Raw genomic sequence first — 17,006 nt, forward strand, 5'->3', positions numbered from 1 at the left:
TTCATATGAACCAATAAGAGCTAGGACTTAAAATGGTCCAGAAAGAATCCATGTCAGAAGGAGACATTTGGAAGTATCATAACTGATTCTTAATATCTGTTTAGCTTGGTTGCTACCCAGAAATATCTTTACTCATCTATTTGAAAATCCCTGAAATCCAGACCATGAAGTTTCTTCTTTTTCTCCCCCATCCATCATTCACCTTCCAGATCATTGTTTTTCTTCCTTCTGTCATGCTTTGCCTCTTCCAGTGTAAGTCCAATCCAGCTGGTTTGAGAGCTCTGAGTTTCATCTTCACCCATTACCAAATTCATGCAACAGAAGCCCAAGGACTGAGTGATGCATGGATACTTTCTTAGAAGACAGAGGGGCACAGTGTCACGTACTTGTAACTTAATATCTGTTCTTTTGCCTCTTTTATATGTTATCTTGTCATCTTCTCATAAATTCCACAATTGAGGGAGTATCCCTCCTTATTTTACAGTTGAGGAAATGGAGGTTATGTGATCCAGCCAAGATCACACAGTCTTGGCCAAGTCCATGGGCTCCAAAGCCTGGGTCCTTAACCTCTGTACTCCTGATCTTTTGTATATTTTTGACCTTGGGCCACTGTACACTTCATAACCCTGACTTGTTATCCAAAGAGCTGGCTCCTATTTGTTTACTCATTCATTCATTCCTCAACTCTTTGAGAACCATTCTGTGCCAAGCACTGGACGTGGAATTAGATAATATTGTATGTAATAATTTTCTTCTGACCTTGAATTTGCAAGGTTAACAAGACAAACATGGGCAATAATTTTAGTTCTAATTTGTAAGTTCTTCCTGTATGTATGTGCAAAGTTCTGTGAGAACCCAGAGAAGGAAACAAATAACCCTGTCAAGGGGAGTCAGGGAGAGGGGCTTCAGAGACGACCTCGCAATGTTGGTTGGGCATTAAAGGATAGCTCAGAACCCAACAGGAGGAGCTAGGGATCCTCCAGGCAGGAAGAATAGAAGGTACAAAAGAATGAAAAAGCATGCTGTGTTTGGGGAAGAAAGCAATTCTGGGAAGCTGGAGCATAAAGCTCATGGTAGGGGAAGAGTGGGAGGTAACACTGGAAAGAACATTTAGAGAAAAATCCCGAAGGACCTTTTATGCCCTGTTCTAGTTTCCTAATGCTGCCAGAATGCAAAACACCAGAAATGGATCAGTTTTTATAAAGGGGGTTTATTTGGTTACACAGTTACAGTCTTAAGGCCATAAAGTATCCAAGGTAATGCATCAACAATCGAGTACCTTCACTGGAGGATGGCCGATGGTGTCCAGAAAACTTCTGTTAGCTGGGAAGGCACGTGGCTGGCGTCTGCTCCGGAGTTCTGGTTTCAAAACGGCTTTCTCTCAGGATATTCCTCCCTAGGCTTCAGCTCCTCAAAAATGCCACTCTTAGTTGCTCTTGGGATGTTTGTCCTCTCTCAGCTTCTCCAGAGCAAAAGTCTGCTTTCAAAGGCCGTCTCCAAAATGCCTCTGTAAGCTGAAGCTCCTCTCTCAGTTCCTGTGCATTCTTCAAAGTGTCCCTCTTGGCTGTAGCTCCTCTTCAAAATGTCACTCTCAGCTGCACTGAGTTCCTTCTGTTTGTCAGCTCATTTATATGGCTCCAGTGATTTAATTTAGACCCACCCTGAATGGGTGGGGTAACACCTCCATGGAAATTATCCAATCAGAGTCATCACCCACAGTTCGGTGGGGCACTTCTCCATGGAAACATTCAAAGAATTACAATCTAGTCAACACTGATACATCTGCTCACACAAGATTACATCAAAAACAATGGCATTTTGGGGGACATAATACATGCAAACTGGCACATGCCCCATGCTAAAGAATTTGGATCTTATCCTACACTATGGAAATGAGGGTTTTAACAAGAGTCACTTGCTTTGCATTTGTCTCCAGTCTCAGTGTCAAATTTTTTTAAGTTTATTTACATTTATGATTATTTTATTCTTACAATTATTAAATATTACTTTCTTATTAAATTTTAGTGCTGCATTTTCACTGATTTTTTTATTGTGAAATGTAAAATTTTGGAGAAGTGATAACTTTCCAAGTAAATTTAACAAGTAGTTAAAGAGCAAATTTTGAAGAATGCTTATGGGTTACAGTTCCACAGTTTCAGTTATTTCCTTATTGTGAAATATAACATACATGCAGGAAGGTATTAACTCTCAAATTACAATTTAACAAGTAGCTGTATAGCAAATTTCAAAGAATGGGTTACTGTTCCACCATTTCAGTTCTTTCCTTCTAGCTACTCTAATACCCTAGCTACTAAGAAGAAGAAAATTATATAGAGATTCAGTATTCATAATCCTTTGTTAAATCCCTTCTTGTCTATTGCTACCACTTCCTCCAGTTTAATCACTTTCCCAATCTTTAGGGATGTCTAGGCAGTGCCCACCCTAACCTGTTCATGTTGAAAAGGGGTGTCGACACTATGGGGAAAGGGAACACAATTGGTTGATGTTCCTGAAGAGGCTGTTGCCTCTGGGTTTTGGGACTTAGCTGGTATAAGAGGTCTCTGGAGGATTTAAGTTTCTGAAGAATAAACTTAGTGAGTGAAACTTTTACAGAGTCTCAGATAAGGACCCAAGTATTCTTTAGGGTTTTGGGGACTACTGTTGACTTGGGCTTATCATACTGTGGCCATTTGGGATATCTAGCTGAAGCTTGCATAGGAGTAACCTCCAGGACAGCCTCTTAGTTCTATTTGAAATCTCTTAGCCACTGAAACCTTATTTTGATGCCTTTCTTTTTCCCCTTTTGGTGAAAAAGGCATTCTCAACCCCTCAATGCCAGGGTCAGAATCATTTCTGGAATCGTGTCCCACATTGCCAGGGAGACTCACTCACCTGGGGGTTCCTGTCCCATGTTGGGGCGGGGTGGGGGAAGTGATGAATTTATTTGCAGAGTTAGGCTTAAAGATAGAAAGTCCACATTTGAGCAACAAAAGAGGTTCTCTGGAGGTGACTCCTAGGCATAATTATAGGTGGGCTTGGCTTGCCCTTATAACCATAAGTTTCACAAGAGGAAGCCTCAAGATCGAGGGTTTGAGTTATAAAGAAGGGGGTTCCTAATTTCACATAGCGTATGTTCTCTCCATGAAATCAATCAATATCTCACATTAGCATTACTTAGTTACACACTCCTCATCACTCTCCATTTTAAACAATTCTTATGACCCCAAACATCCCATAGCTCTTTTCAGCCCTAAATTATTTGTCCCTAGTCAGTGTCAAATTTTTAATCAAATTTAAGCAAATATTTTTTTCTGAATGAAGATTAATTCAAAGCTTATGAAAACTTTTACTTTAATCGTCTTTAAAAGGAGGAGTATTTTGTCTTCTTAGAGCAAAGGGTAAGAAGATGGAGAGCAATTTGAAAGCCAGTGTCTCAGGTTGAGTTCCTGGGAAGCAGACCCTGAGATGGAGGTGTGCATGCAGGAAGTGTGTTGGGGAGTGAGGGAGTGAAAGAAGCAGAGCTGGGCAGAGGTAGAAGCTGGGCTGTGATGCAGCCACAACAGAGGCCTCAGCCAATTCCATGGGTAGCTCTGGAGGTGCCGCAGCCCGGCAGAGTTATCCCAAATTAGAATGCAAGGGATGAGCCTTTAAACCCCTATATTGACCAATCACTGGATGAGGGCGACCCCAGTAAAGGGTGTGGCCTCCGGCATGGGTGACTCTCTGGGTAAGGGCAATCCTGGTGGAGGTCCATGGGGGACTCAGCTGCCAACACTCCCAGGAGTGTTTCTCAGAGAAATGTTAAAGAAACCGCTGGATATTGTTTCTAAAAATCAAGCCTCTGACATCAAGTGTGTTTAATCAGCTCAAGGAAAAACAAAAAGCTTATTCATTTTATATAAAAGAAAAAGGTAAGTCTGAGAAAATGATGAGCCAACAGAGATTACTGAAGAAGTTATACCATGTGACTGAGTACTGGGAGAGGAGGGGAAAGTGAAGTGAGTATGAATTGCTTGGGTGACCTTTTGCTTTTTGAAAATAAATAACCCTAGGCCTGAGGACAGATCCTCCAGCCCCCTTTCTTCTACTACTTTTCTGATGCATAAGAGGAAATGCCACAGAATTAGGCAAAAGCAAGGACAGTCTGGGGTCGTCACACTATCTGGTGAAGCTGTTAATCAGTGTTAGCCACGCAGGAAGAAAAACCATGGAAGTTCTGATGTTGGCGAGAAAGCCTCAGGAGACTTTTAATATACAGGCTGCAAGCCACACTCATTCTGAGGCCAGGAAGTCCTCAGATGGGAGGAAGTAAAGGTTTTCCTGTAGCAGAAAAGAATCCTGGGTTTACCGAAGCAGCGATCGATAAAACTGACATTTATTTTTTTTAAATCATGTTACATATGGCAATTTAGTGAGTAAACATCTGATACTGTTTTTTTAAAAGTGATTTATTAATAGAAAATGAAATATTGACTCATTAATGACAATTGATGAGCTGTGGACAGAATGCTGATATGACTGCTCCCACACTTGCTTGAGAAGTTGTGTGAATATTAGAGAAGAGGCAGCAAATGGGAGAGGAAGGCAGGGCTGATACAAAAGCCTCTGTGAGTGAGATCACTTTGAACCTCATATCTTACTCTTCTCTTAAACTCATTCCCCACCCCACCGTGGGGTCTCCTGAATTGACACTACTCTCTTCCTCCCACGTACTGAATAGAAGCTCCTTGGAGTGAGGACACCATGTGTGCGCCTTCGAGAGTCAGTGTCTTTGTAGTAGGAGTAGAAGAGATGGTTGCTGACTGCTTGAATGAGGGAACCATGCTGCAGCTTGACATGACAAGGGTAGAGAACTGCAGGGAGGAGGCTGCAGCTCGGGGCACCTGTCATCCTACCAGAAGTATGTGACAGAGCGGGGTTCACACCTAGGCACGTGTGACGCCAGAGTTAGTGCTTTTTCTACATCTCTTGTGATCATCAACTGTATTTGTCTCCAGGTACACCTGAAGGACTGATGTTCCCATCGGTAACCAACAGTGGTGATGGTGGGGTGGGTGGAGGTATCATTTGGTAGAGCTCCCTCTCCCCAGAAGCTTCAGATTTGTCCCTTGAGGAGATGGTCCGCTGTTGCGAACCTGCCCCGCACCAGGTAGCCTCCCCAAAGAGTGCATTCCATGCTCGGAAAACTCCCAGGTTCTTCCTTCCTGGAAGCCAAAGCTTACCTCCCAGTGAAAAGCTGTTGAGTGAAGGGTCTCTGAATTAATTTCTTCCCCAAGGACCTAGAGTGGACCTTACCCTGACACCCCACAACAGAGATTGGTTGCTCATTAGAAAGAAACCCAGAGCAATTGTGCCATAAGACTTGCCCTGGAGAGTTTCATTGACCACAAAGCAAGAAGCCGCACTCAGTCTGCCCCTCCCAGAGACTGGGACTTGAAGAGAAGCTGCAAGGCCTTCTCTGGCCTGACAAAAATCTCCTTTGTCCACTTGACATGGTGCCTTTCCTTCTCATGTGGCTGGGAATTGTCCTCAGAGTCTCTCTCTCTCTCTCTCCCCCCCTCCCTGTCTCTCTCTGTTTTGAAATAATTTCAAACTTACAGAAAATTTAAAAGAATGATACCGAAAACTCCCATATCACCTTCATCTATATTTTTCCAATAGTTCAAATTTATCATTTGCCGTATTTTCTAGTGCTAGGTCTCTTCACACACACATCATTATTCTTCTTCTGAACCATTTGAAAGAAGGTTGTGGCATAGTGCTTAAATCACTCACCACACTCCAGTACTTATTTCCCCCAAACAAGGACACTCTCTTATAGAAGTAAAATGCAACCATCCCTATCAGGAAATCGACGTTGGTATAACCAATCCATAGACCCCATTCAAACTTCATCAACTGTCCTAACAATGTCTATTTCTCACTCTCTGGTCCAGAAGGACACATTGCATTTAGTGATCTATCCCTTTAGTCTCTATCGGTTGGGAGAGTTCCTTCATCTTCCCTGCCTCTCATGCCCTGAACAGCGTGAGAGAGGACAGGCCTTGTATCATATGGGACGCCCCTCACCCTCATCTCCTGCTCAGACCCAGGCCATGAATTCTTGGCAGAAATATCTCAGACATGCGGCTTGGCACTTCTAGGGGTATCACATCAAGAGGCGTGCAATTCTGACCTCTTCCCCCACCGGTAATTTTAGCTCTGATGACCTGGTCAAGTTTGTGTCTGCCTGGTTTTCCTTCGTATTTGATGAATGCTTTGTGGGGAGATACACTGAGACGGTGTCAATATCCTATTCATGGTCACATCGCCACGCTCCAGCTTTATCATCCAGGGATGAATCCTGCCTGAATCAAACACCACTGGGTCATTGCCAAATAGTGATTTTCTGTTTCCATCCTTTCTTCTACTTTTTTGACTCGGCATTCTACTCTAAAGAATAACATTCCCTTCTCCTCCATTTGTTTGTGTATCTACCTGTCCTGAATCCTATTTTATTCAGTGGCTTGTAATCCATCCCTATCATTTTGTTTATATATGTATATAGAAATAGTTATGTATGTTTATTTTTATATATTTACTTTTATATCAGCAATGTTCAGTAGGAATATCATGTGAGCCACCTTTGTGATTTTGCATTTTTTAGTGGCCAAATTTAAAAAACTTAAAGGGAACAGGTGAACTTAATTTTAATGGTATATTTTATTTAGCCCAATATATCTAAAATATTATCATTTCAACATGTAACATTATATAATTTATTAATGAGGTATTTTGTATTCCTTTTTTGTGTGCTAAATCTTTGAAATCTGGTGTGTATTTTATACTTATAACACTTCTCAATTTGTCCTAGCTACATTTCAAGTGCTTAACAGTCACATATGGCTAGCAGCTACCATGTTATATTAAGCAGTGCACTTTTTGTAGTTCCTAATTTTAGCTCTTACAATTAGGTCTGTGATCCATTTCATGTTAATTTTTTGTTTTATTTTTCCATTAGAACTGTTGTAGGTTTATAGAAAAATCATGCAGAAAGTACAGAGTTCCCATATACACTCCCCACCTCCCGCAGTTTTCCCAATTATTAACATTTTGCATTAGCTTGGTACCTTTGTTACAAATGATGAGACAATAGTATTATAATAATATTAGTAACTATGGTCTGTAGTTTACTTTAGGGTCCACTCTTTATGTTGTGTACTTTTATGGTTTTTAAAATTTTTATTCTGGTAATATATATGCCATCTATATATTTTGATGCTTAAGTTGTCCCAAATTTGGTCAGTGTGAGTTCCTGTCAGCTGCTCCTGTGTCCTTGTGACATGTCTTCAACATTCTTTAAATACTTTCTTATTTTCTGGGACAAAAAGTTGTTCTAGATTCATCTTGTACTTTTATTTTCCCCAACCCTGAAATTAGCCATATCTCCAAGAGCCCCTGGATTCTTTTAGTGGAGAATGTTATTGGGAAATCAAGACTTGCTGCTTAGTGTGCAAGTTGCTACCAGGTGTCCTGTCAGTAAACAAAGCCAGATAAATGTATTCCCCCACCCTCCCCCAGTTCTTACCTATCTCCGTATCTATCTACCATCTCTCTCTCTAGCTATCTCTATATCGATATTCCCTTTCTATCTTTAAAAGCATGAATTCACACCAATATTTCCAATTCTAATCCTTCACCTCAGAGTTTTGTCTCTCTCTCTCTCCATATTTTGAGTCCTTTCTCCATTTCCTCAAAATACTTTCCTCACTGCTCCATCCCCCTGTAGACAGCCAGTCTCCTAACCTTCAGCCACCTCTGCCCTGGGTCTGCCACCTCCTTTACTCTGTCCCTGGCCCAGCTGCCACTGCCAGCTGCTTAGCCTCACAACCTCCTTGGCCTCTGGCCACACTCCTGCCTCCAAGGGAAGGAAAAAGAAAAGAAGAGAAGAGAAAGGAAGAAGAAGAGGAAAACAGACTTTTGCTCTGTTTGCTTTTTCCAATCCAGTTTACAAAGCACCAGAATCTACAAGAGATTGCTGTGTTAAAATAATGCTAACATTTTCTGAGTATTGATCTTCTTGTGTTCTAAGGAATTTGATCTCATTTAAACCTCACAAAACCATTCAAAGTAGTCACAGTTGTTTTGTCCATGTTATGGCCAAGGAAACTATTCTGGTTTGCTAGAGCTGCCATTGTGCAAAATACCGGAAATGGATTGGCTTTTATAAAGGGGATTTATTAGGTTACAGATTTACAGTTCTAAGGCCATAAAAGTGTCCAAACTAAGGCATCAACAAGAGGATACCTTCACTGAAGAATGGCCAATGGTGTCCCAAACACCTCTGTCAGCTGGAAAAGCATGTGGCTGGTGTCTGCTGGTCCTTTGCTCCTGGGTTGTGTTTAAAATGACTTTCTCCAAAATGTCTCTGGGCTTCTGTCATTGCTCCTCTCTCTCAGCTCCTGTGTGTCCTTGCTTCTTTCTCCCAGGGTGTTTCTCTGTAAGCATCTGGAGGTACTCTCTTAGCTTCTCCAAGGAAAACTCCGGGCTTTATCTCTTAGCTTAGCATCTCCATATGTCCTTCTGTCCACATCTCCAAGCATCTCTCCAAGTGTCAGCACCTGTGTTGGCTTCTGAGCTCTCTTAAGTAGTCCAGTGAACCAATCAAGACCCACCCTGAATGGGCAGGGGCCACACCTCCATGGAAATAACCCAAAGTTCTCACCCAAAATCAAAAGACAGGTAAGTCTGCCCCCACAAGATTGCATTAAAGAACATGGCTTTTCTGGGGGACAGTATATATCCAAACGAGCATAGAAACTGAATTCAGAGAGCTTGAACTTGGTGTCCAAGGGCACCCAGCTGGGTAGTGATGGATGGAGCACTGTTGAAGTCTCACCCCAGGGCTTGTACTTTTGGCATTGACTCTGCTGCACTGAGACTGTGTAAATTGAAGGGAGTCCTCTGCTTCCCAATTCTCTTTCACTTGCAAAGAGCAGACTTGTTCATACAAATAGCATGGAGATTTTGAAAATGGCAAAGTAGCTTTGTTGTCCTAATCATCCTGCAGGTAGTAATGATAAAACCTGGACAGAATATCAGAGCAAACTATTTGAAGGCACTGGAGAGTGACCATAGCAAGCAAAAACTGGAGGGAAATCTGCCCTTGAAAAATGAACTGCAAGATTCAATGCTGCTAAAATGTCAGTTATTCACCATTAGCCTGTAGATTTAGCACAATCCCAATCATAATCCATCAGACATTTTTTTTCAGTAGAAAGTAACAAACTGACTCTAAAATTTATATGGAAATGCAAAGACCTAGCATAGCTCAACAATTTGGGGGTGGGGGGGGAGGTGGGGAATGATGAAAGATTTACCCTATTTGATTTCAGGATCTTCTCTAAAGCTAGTAATCCAGACAATGTAGTATTGGCATAAGTATACACAAAGATCAATAGAACAGAATGAGAGTCCAGAAATAGACCTAAATTTATACAGCCTATCAATTTTTGATAAAAGCAACAAAACTATTTAATTGGGGAAGGAAAGTCAGTGAGGGAACAACTGTAGACCTATAAGAGAAGAAAAAAATGAATTTTGACCCCTACCTCACACCATACACAAAATTAATTCTATTATAAACCCAAAAGTAAAGCTAAAACTGTAAAGTTTATATTAAAAAAACAAACAAACAGGAAACTATCTTCATTGTCTTGGGGGCAGGCAAAGATTTCTTAGACAAGATGCAGAAAGCACTAAAACCAAAAAAGAAAAATTGGATCAATTAGACTTTTCCAAAAGACACTGGAAAGGGAATGAAAAGGCAAGCCACAGACCTGGAGAAAATATTCATAAAATATAGGTTATACAAAGTACTTGTATCCAGAATGTATAAATATTTCCTACAACTCAATAAAAAAAGACAAAACAAAAAAGATTTGCATGAACTCATCACAAAGGAAAATACATGAATGGCCAATAAGCACATGAAAATGTGCTCAGTGTCATCAATCATCAGGGAGAAACAGACTAAAAGTACAGTGAGATACTGTACACACCCAGTAAAATGGCTAATATTTTAGACTGACAACACAAAATGTTGGTGAACATGTGGTGCAACAGAAGTCTCATTTATCATAGTGGAAATATAAAATGGAAAAATCTTGGCAGTTTCTTATAAAGTAAGCATATATCTACCTTCCACCCAGCAATTCCACTCCTAAGTATTTATCCAAAACAACTGAAAACATGTATCTATAAGAAGACTTGTACATTAATGTTCATAGTAACTTTATTCACAAAAGCCCAAAATTTGAAATAGCCTAGTGTCCAGCAACAGAATGAATAGACATAATGTGCTTTGTTTGTTATTAAAAGGAACAAATTGCTGATTTATACAGCAACTTGGATAAATTTCATAGACATTGTGCTGAGGGAAAGAAGTCGAACACGAAAGAGTGTATACTAGATGATTCATTTTATGTGAAGTCCTTGAACAGGCAAAACTAATTGAAAGTGGGGGGAAAAAGTGGTTGCCTGGGCTGGAGGTGAGGGTGGGGGGTGGTGAGGACTGGCTGAGAAGGGATATGAGGGAACTTTCTGGGAATTTGCAAAAGTTTTACATCTTAATCAGTGTGTGAGTTACAAAGGTATATTCACTTGTCAAAGTTGTACTGCTAGGATTTGTGCATTTTAATGTACATACATTTACCTTAAAAGGAAAAAAAGGACTGTAGAAAAGAATAATAATTGAGTGACAGGTGGGGAGTGGGGAGGGACACAGACAACACATGAATGGCAGAATGTTGACAGTTGTTGAAACCAGGTGATGTGTCCACAGGGGTTCATTATACTATTCTGTTTACTTGGTATATGTTTGAAATTTTCCATATTAAATCACACGGAGAACTGACATTAGCCAGGTAGGTTTCAACTGGGGCAGAGGGTAGGCTCTAAGTTTAAAAACACCCAAGATGGAGACTCCAGCCAGGCTCAGGAGTGACATGGAGGCTCTGGACCGTATGACAGGATGACCCAGTGCAGAGGGGCTGGAGAAAAAGGCAGTGCTAGTGGCAGAATAGTCCACTTCCCAGCCTTGACCACTTCCTGCCTGTGTCCCTGCAGAGCTGCCACTGATCACGGCTCTCTTCCCATCCCAGGGCTGCAGTTCCTCATTCCTGCACTGCTGTGTTTTACTTATTCACATGTGCCTCTGAGCCTCAGTTTCCCTATCTATCTCACAGAGCAACAGTTGACTGCTCCGATGGGCATTTTCTTTCCAAATGGGAAAGTGATTTTCCTTCTAGCTTCACAATTCCATGGTGTTGAAGAGAGCTAGTGGGAGACAGCAGGAGCAAGACATGTGGATGTCAGGCAGAAAAGTAATTTTGTGTTCCTTCAAACCAGCATTATTTAAATATTATTTTATATTAATAAATAATATTTTATATTAAGTTAGTAGAGAAAAGGGAAAATTTATTTTCTTCCAAGAAAAATGGTATACCTCTTTCTTTTTGTTTCAAATAAGTAATTGATTACATCTATTTACTAAATTAGACAGCTGCCTGGGTGGCAGGTTATAACGAAAAAACAAAACTACTTCTACACCAATGTTCATAGCAGCATTGTTCACAATAGCCAAAGGTGGAAACATCCCAAGTGTCCATCAACAGAGGAATGGATAAACAAAATATAGTATATACATACAGTGGACTATTATTCAGCCATAAAAAGGAATAAAGTTCTTACACATGCTACAAAATGGATGAACCTTGAAAGCATTGCATTGAATGAAATAAGTTAGATGTAAAGGGACAAATATTGTATGATTCTACTTATATAAAATAATTAAAATATGCCAATTAACAGAGACAAAAGGTAGATTAGAGGTTAACGAGGGCCAGGTTGAGGGGAGGGGGAATGGGTACAGAGTCTCTGTTTGGGGTAAGGGAAGAGTTTTGGTAATGGATGATGGTGATGGTAGCACGACATTGTGAATATAATTAATACTGCTGAAATGTACACTTAAAAATGGTTAAAATGGAAAATTTTGTTATATACATGTTACCATGATTTAAAAAAAAACTTAAAATTTAAATAATGAAGTGTCACTCCTCTTCCTGGTCAGACAACACCCTATCAAGAATGACTCAGTCTTTAGACTAGTTGTTGAGGTGGTGGAGTGCACACTGAAAAGATACTCAGTGGAGATGGGCTGGAGCCTGTGATTAAATTTGCATTCAGGGGCACTGTCTGCTTTGTCAGGAGTGGGCTCTGTTCACCAGTTATGTACGGAATCACTTGAGAACCTGATTTAAACTGGCACCATATTTCTCAGGGACTTCAGAGTTAGGCAGGGCCAATGGATGGGCTTCCAGGCATCTGCCTGCTTGGCCCTTCTCATAATCTAGCTCTGGATCTAGACCAGGAAGCTGACATCAGGCCGTGGGGCAGGTGGCCTCCTAACCTCTGGTCAGCAAACAAGCAAAACCAAGAAAGCACTTAATTTCTCATCAGCTCCCCATTTCCTGTGGCCATCCATACCTCTTGTGTGGGGACTGTTCCACTTAATCCCTTGATGTAAGTCCTGTCCTCTCTTGCCCAGCCCCATGATCCCCTGAAGCATCTTGGCCTAGTAGAAGACTCAGAATCCCAGGACCCCGAGTTCAGAACCCCGGCTTAATTCCACCAGCTGTGTGACCTACAAGTCACTTAAACAATCTGGGCATCATTTCCTCACCAGCCAAATGGGGATAGTTAACACCTACTTCACTGTATTATATGGATTCAGTGAGATAATGTGTGGAAAATGCCTAGCAGTGCCTGGCACAGACACTTGGTAATGCGGGCTAAATCGGAAACCATTCACAACGTGCTTTGCAAATGGCAGATGCTCAACAATTATTGATTGGTTTGATGGAATGGAACTCAGAGGCTTACCAGGGAATTGTGCTCTGTAGGCTCCCTGCATTTTCTCCTTCACTTCTGTTCTATCGACTCAGTTTCTCTGTCTCAGACTGATTTTGCCAATTCATTCATCAGATAGAGCCCACTATGTCCTAAACCTGCACCAAGGGCTAGAGAGTCAGAGAAGACCAAAGCATGAGAACAGAATTGCACCCTGGAGAATCACAGTTCCAGGGGCTACATGAGGACTGTGGGAGCCTCTTGGGGCACCCCTCCTAAGTCGTATCCCTCTCTTGACCTCTGTAGGAGATCATCTGCTCCATCCTGCTGAGTGGCCGGATCGGGCCCAACATCCAGCTGGCTGAGTGCTATGGGCTGAGGCTGAAGCACATGAAGTCAGATGAGATCCACTGGCTGCACCCGCAGATGACAGTTGGGGAGGTACAGGACAAGTACGAGTGTCTACACGTGGAAGCCGAGTGGAGGTAGGAGAGGATTCCTCGGCTCTGGAATGGGGGCAGATAAGTGTGGGATGGGGAGGCCCTGGGAGGTCCTCTCTTAGAGCACTTCTCAAACTCTGAGGCTCCTCCAGACTACCTGAGCGGCAACCTAGGTTTGGTCCTCCCAAAGCATCCAATGTATGTATTTGCCAAGGCCTAACCTGGTCTTACAGTACATCCTCATCCCAGCCAAGATCTAGGAATATCCCCAGACAAAATGTTGTTGGTGCCGTAGTGAAGGGACAACAGAAGGATGGGAAGGATGATGAGCCCAAGTCAAGGGCTGGTCTGTGAACCTAAGGGAAACAGTTGCCAGGACAAGGAAGAAATGGAGAGTCAGGACTAGGCTGACCACTGCCTTTTGGCCACACCTCTATCCTCCATGGTCCTCTGCCCAATCGCAGAGGAGGTAAAGAAGAAGTCTTGATGGATGGCTAGGAATCTCTTCGGCAGCCTCTTGCATGCTGGGTGAGGTGGGGTGGGGTGGGAGCAGCGTTGCTTTTGCCCTTGGCAGGCCCCACTCCCTTCTTTAGGTCCCAGTTTCCTGTGTCAACCAGAGACTGAATTTTCTGTCTCAGGTATGACCTTCAAATCCGCTACCTGCCAGAGGACTTCCTGGAGAGCCTGAAAGAAGACAGGACCACGCTGCTTTATTTTTACCAACAGGTAAGAGCACTTTATCTTCCTGCCCTCAGGGATCCCACTGCACCTTAAATTCCAAGTATTATCCTAGGAAGATGGAAAGACAAAGCCCAGAATTTGGAGAGATCCATTCAGGCAACTTCTCTTGAGGACATTCTCTGGTCCATGGTCAGCTGCTCCAATCCTGCTTCCCTCTCAGCTAATTAAGTGCTACCCTGATCCTGTCCACGTGCTCACAGCTCTTCTTGGACTTCCCTGGTGGCCATTTGTTGCCCAGGAGCCCTGGCTAGTGAAAGTCCAAAGAGCAGTCTGGGTGCTTAACACACAGGCTCTGCAGTCAAACACACCTGGTTTGTAGCCCAGCTCTGCCATTTATTAACTGGGTATCCATACCAACTTAATTTACCTGCAAGAAAAGATTTCCCCTTTGGTAAAATGGGGATAATAATAACTACTTTATAGGGATGAAATGATATAATCAGAGATGTGCAAGTAAACCAGCTCTCTGAATAAAAAACATGAACTTTAGCATATGCCAATTTCCGTAGTTTAAATACTCCTACCATGGCCGATTTTGAACTACCAAGTTTATTTCAATCAGATCACAAAGTTCCTGAAAATTTAAAAATGGGCTCCCAAAGCCATTATGAGACAGCACCAGCACACCACTGAATATAATGAGGGACTTTGCACAGAGTAAATGCTAAGGTCAATGCGAGCTGCCATCATTATTTTCTGTCTAGTCCTGACTTCCTCCCGGATCTCCCTCATGGTTTGCTGGACATGAAGCCATTGTCACTACTTCCCAACAAGACTTTGGATAAATAACTGACTCTTCCCCAAATCTTAGCTTTTGCATATCCAAAATGGAGGGTACGGAGTGGGGGGAATCTGGATTTTCGCTTCATGGAGCAGTGAGAGAATATGTGAGAGCACTTGCACAATCCAAAGGCCTGAGCCTGTGGGGGCACGATCCCCATTGCCTGGTGGTGTAGAGGGAGTTGGAGGCAGAGTGGAAGTAAGCCTCCCGTTCTGCTCCTGCAGCCCCTTCAGCATGTTTGTTCTTGGTGGGGGGCGGGGGGAACAGCTAGTGAGGCAGAATTATGCTCAAGGCACCCACCACCTCCTAGAGCCTCTGCTCAGGGAAACAGGGAAAGAGGGCATGAGTCTGAACCTTGGCCTTCTTCCCCCACCAGCTCCGGAATGACTACATGCAACGCTACGCCAGCAAGGTCAGCGAGGGCATGGCCCTGCAGTTGGGCTGCCTGGAACTCAGGTACGCGGCCTCTCCAGGGAGGGTGGCTGCACCTCCCTTCCTGGGCTGGACTCTTGGCTGACTTGGACTTTCCTTACTTCTAGGGTGGGGAACAAGAGTGGAGAGTGAGAGCTGGGGTGGGGGAGAAGTGGTGGCCAACAAAGGGTGGGGGCCCTGAGGTGTCCACCATTGGTCCTTAGTACTCTCTGGTCAGTCTCTTCTGTCTTCCCTTGATGCCAGCACTCTTGCCTCTATGCCGCCTGCTATTTCCATCTTTCACTAATCCTTGCCTGCCATGCAAGCAGTTCAGCAAATGTTTCTTTGAGAACCCTTGTAGGTTCTACAGGATTTTAGAATGCAGGGATTTCAGTCTGTGTTCCCCACTGCACCCCCAGTTCCAGCAGGCACTCAATTAAAATGTACAGAAGAATAAATCACACAGACATGCCCTCAAGCTTACAGTGTTTGGGGGGTAGCAGGTCATTTTCAGTTAATCATAATACAAGGCAGAATGAAATATGTGCTAAACAGAGTACACATGTTAGTGGGAGCCACTAATCCCTACTGAAGTTCTCAAGAAAGGCTCAGTGGAAGAAAGGGATTTGAACTGCTCTTTGAAGAAAAAGAAAGATCTTGATAGGCAGATAATGAGGAAGGAGAGCACATTCCAGGCTCAGGGACAGTGGAAGGAAAAGTATAAGCTAAAGGATAATGGGAGAGGTGACTTTGGAAAGGGGCTGATTGTGGAAGACTGATTGACAGTCTATGAAATTAGGCCTTATTCTTTGCTATTAAGAGCTTTGCAGTTTCGGCAGAGAAGGAGGATGTGATGAAACCTGTGTTTTAGCACTTTCTGGACCAAAGTAGCACTGTTCAGTTTCACCATCAGTCCAGTCCATCCCTCCCACCACCTTTATGGTACCCCCTTACCTGTCTTAGAACAGTGGTTCCTTAATCTGGTTGCAAATCACAATCACCTGGAGAGCTTATTAGACTAGAGAAGACCCATCCCCACCCTTGGAAACTCTACTTTAGTAGATCTGGGTGGGATCTTATGATATGTATTCTTAGCAAGCTCCCCAGGTGATTTGGATACAGTTAGCCTGGTACGACTTGATGGAGGGACTTTCAGGAACATTGCCAGGGAAATCTTTTGCAACAGGTTACTTTTGGTTTTCTGTAATCTGGTTCTGGAGGCCATCCTCACTCTTGCTGTGACCTCAAGTGGTAGAGAGGAGAATCCTGCAGATGATTCTACAGAGTTGGGCACCATTGGGGAATTCTGGATACCATCCTGGGTCTCAGGGAAAGCTGGTGGATCCCCCATTGGAGTCATTAGGATGGAAAAGTGAGGTCCCAGTTTTATCTCAGCACTTCAGACATTTGACTTTTGTGACAAACAAGGGAACAATCAGTGTCCTTTATGCAGAGAAACTCTTCAGTTCCTGAAGCTCGTGAGAGGACAAACCACTTAACTGCACTTTGTAGTGACCCTGGGAGTTCCATGCTGGTGGATCAGTGGCAGTCTGTGAAGCAGATTTTATTACTGGTGCCCCTTTTTGCCTGCCCAAGACCACTGCTACTCCTCTAACCTGCATCATATCCTGCACTGTCTCATCACCTCTGAAACCAGACATTTAGGGAAGGCTTACCATTGCCTTTTTATTCATAAGTCTCATACTCAGAAATTTAGTATCACTTTGAGACTCCGATCATTTGTC

General features: G+C 42.9%; 1 protein-coding gene across 2 annotated transcripts in view; it reads left to right on the forward strand.

Moving 5' to 3' along the window:
* PTK2B (protein tyrosine kinase 2 beta) overlaps positions 1 to 17,006 on the forward strand; it is a 123,888-nt gene that overhangs the window by 72,231 nt on the left and 34,651 nt on the right. For both annotated transcript variants that reach the window (XM_037813076.1, XM_037813077.1), the window contains exons 3-5: positions 13,195 to 13,373; positions 13,967 to 14,054; positions 15,227 to 15,306. In XM_037813076.1, coding sequence (XP_037669004.1) covers positions 13,195 to 13,373; positions 13,967 to 14,054; positions 15,227 to 15,306 — 347 coding nt within the window. The remainder of the gene's footprint in view (positions 1 to 13,194; positions 13,374 to 13,966; positions 14,055 to 15,226; positions 15,307 to 17,006) is intronic.

This window comes from Choloepus didactylus, chromosome 20, assembly GCF_015220235.1.
Source record: "Choloepus didactylus isolate mChoDid1 chromosome 20, mChoDid1.pri, whole genome shotgun sequence".
Lineage (NCBI taxonomy): Eukaryota > Metazoa > Chordata > Mammalia > Pilosa > Megalonychidae > Choloepus > Choloepus didactylus.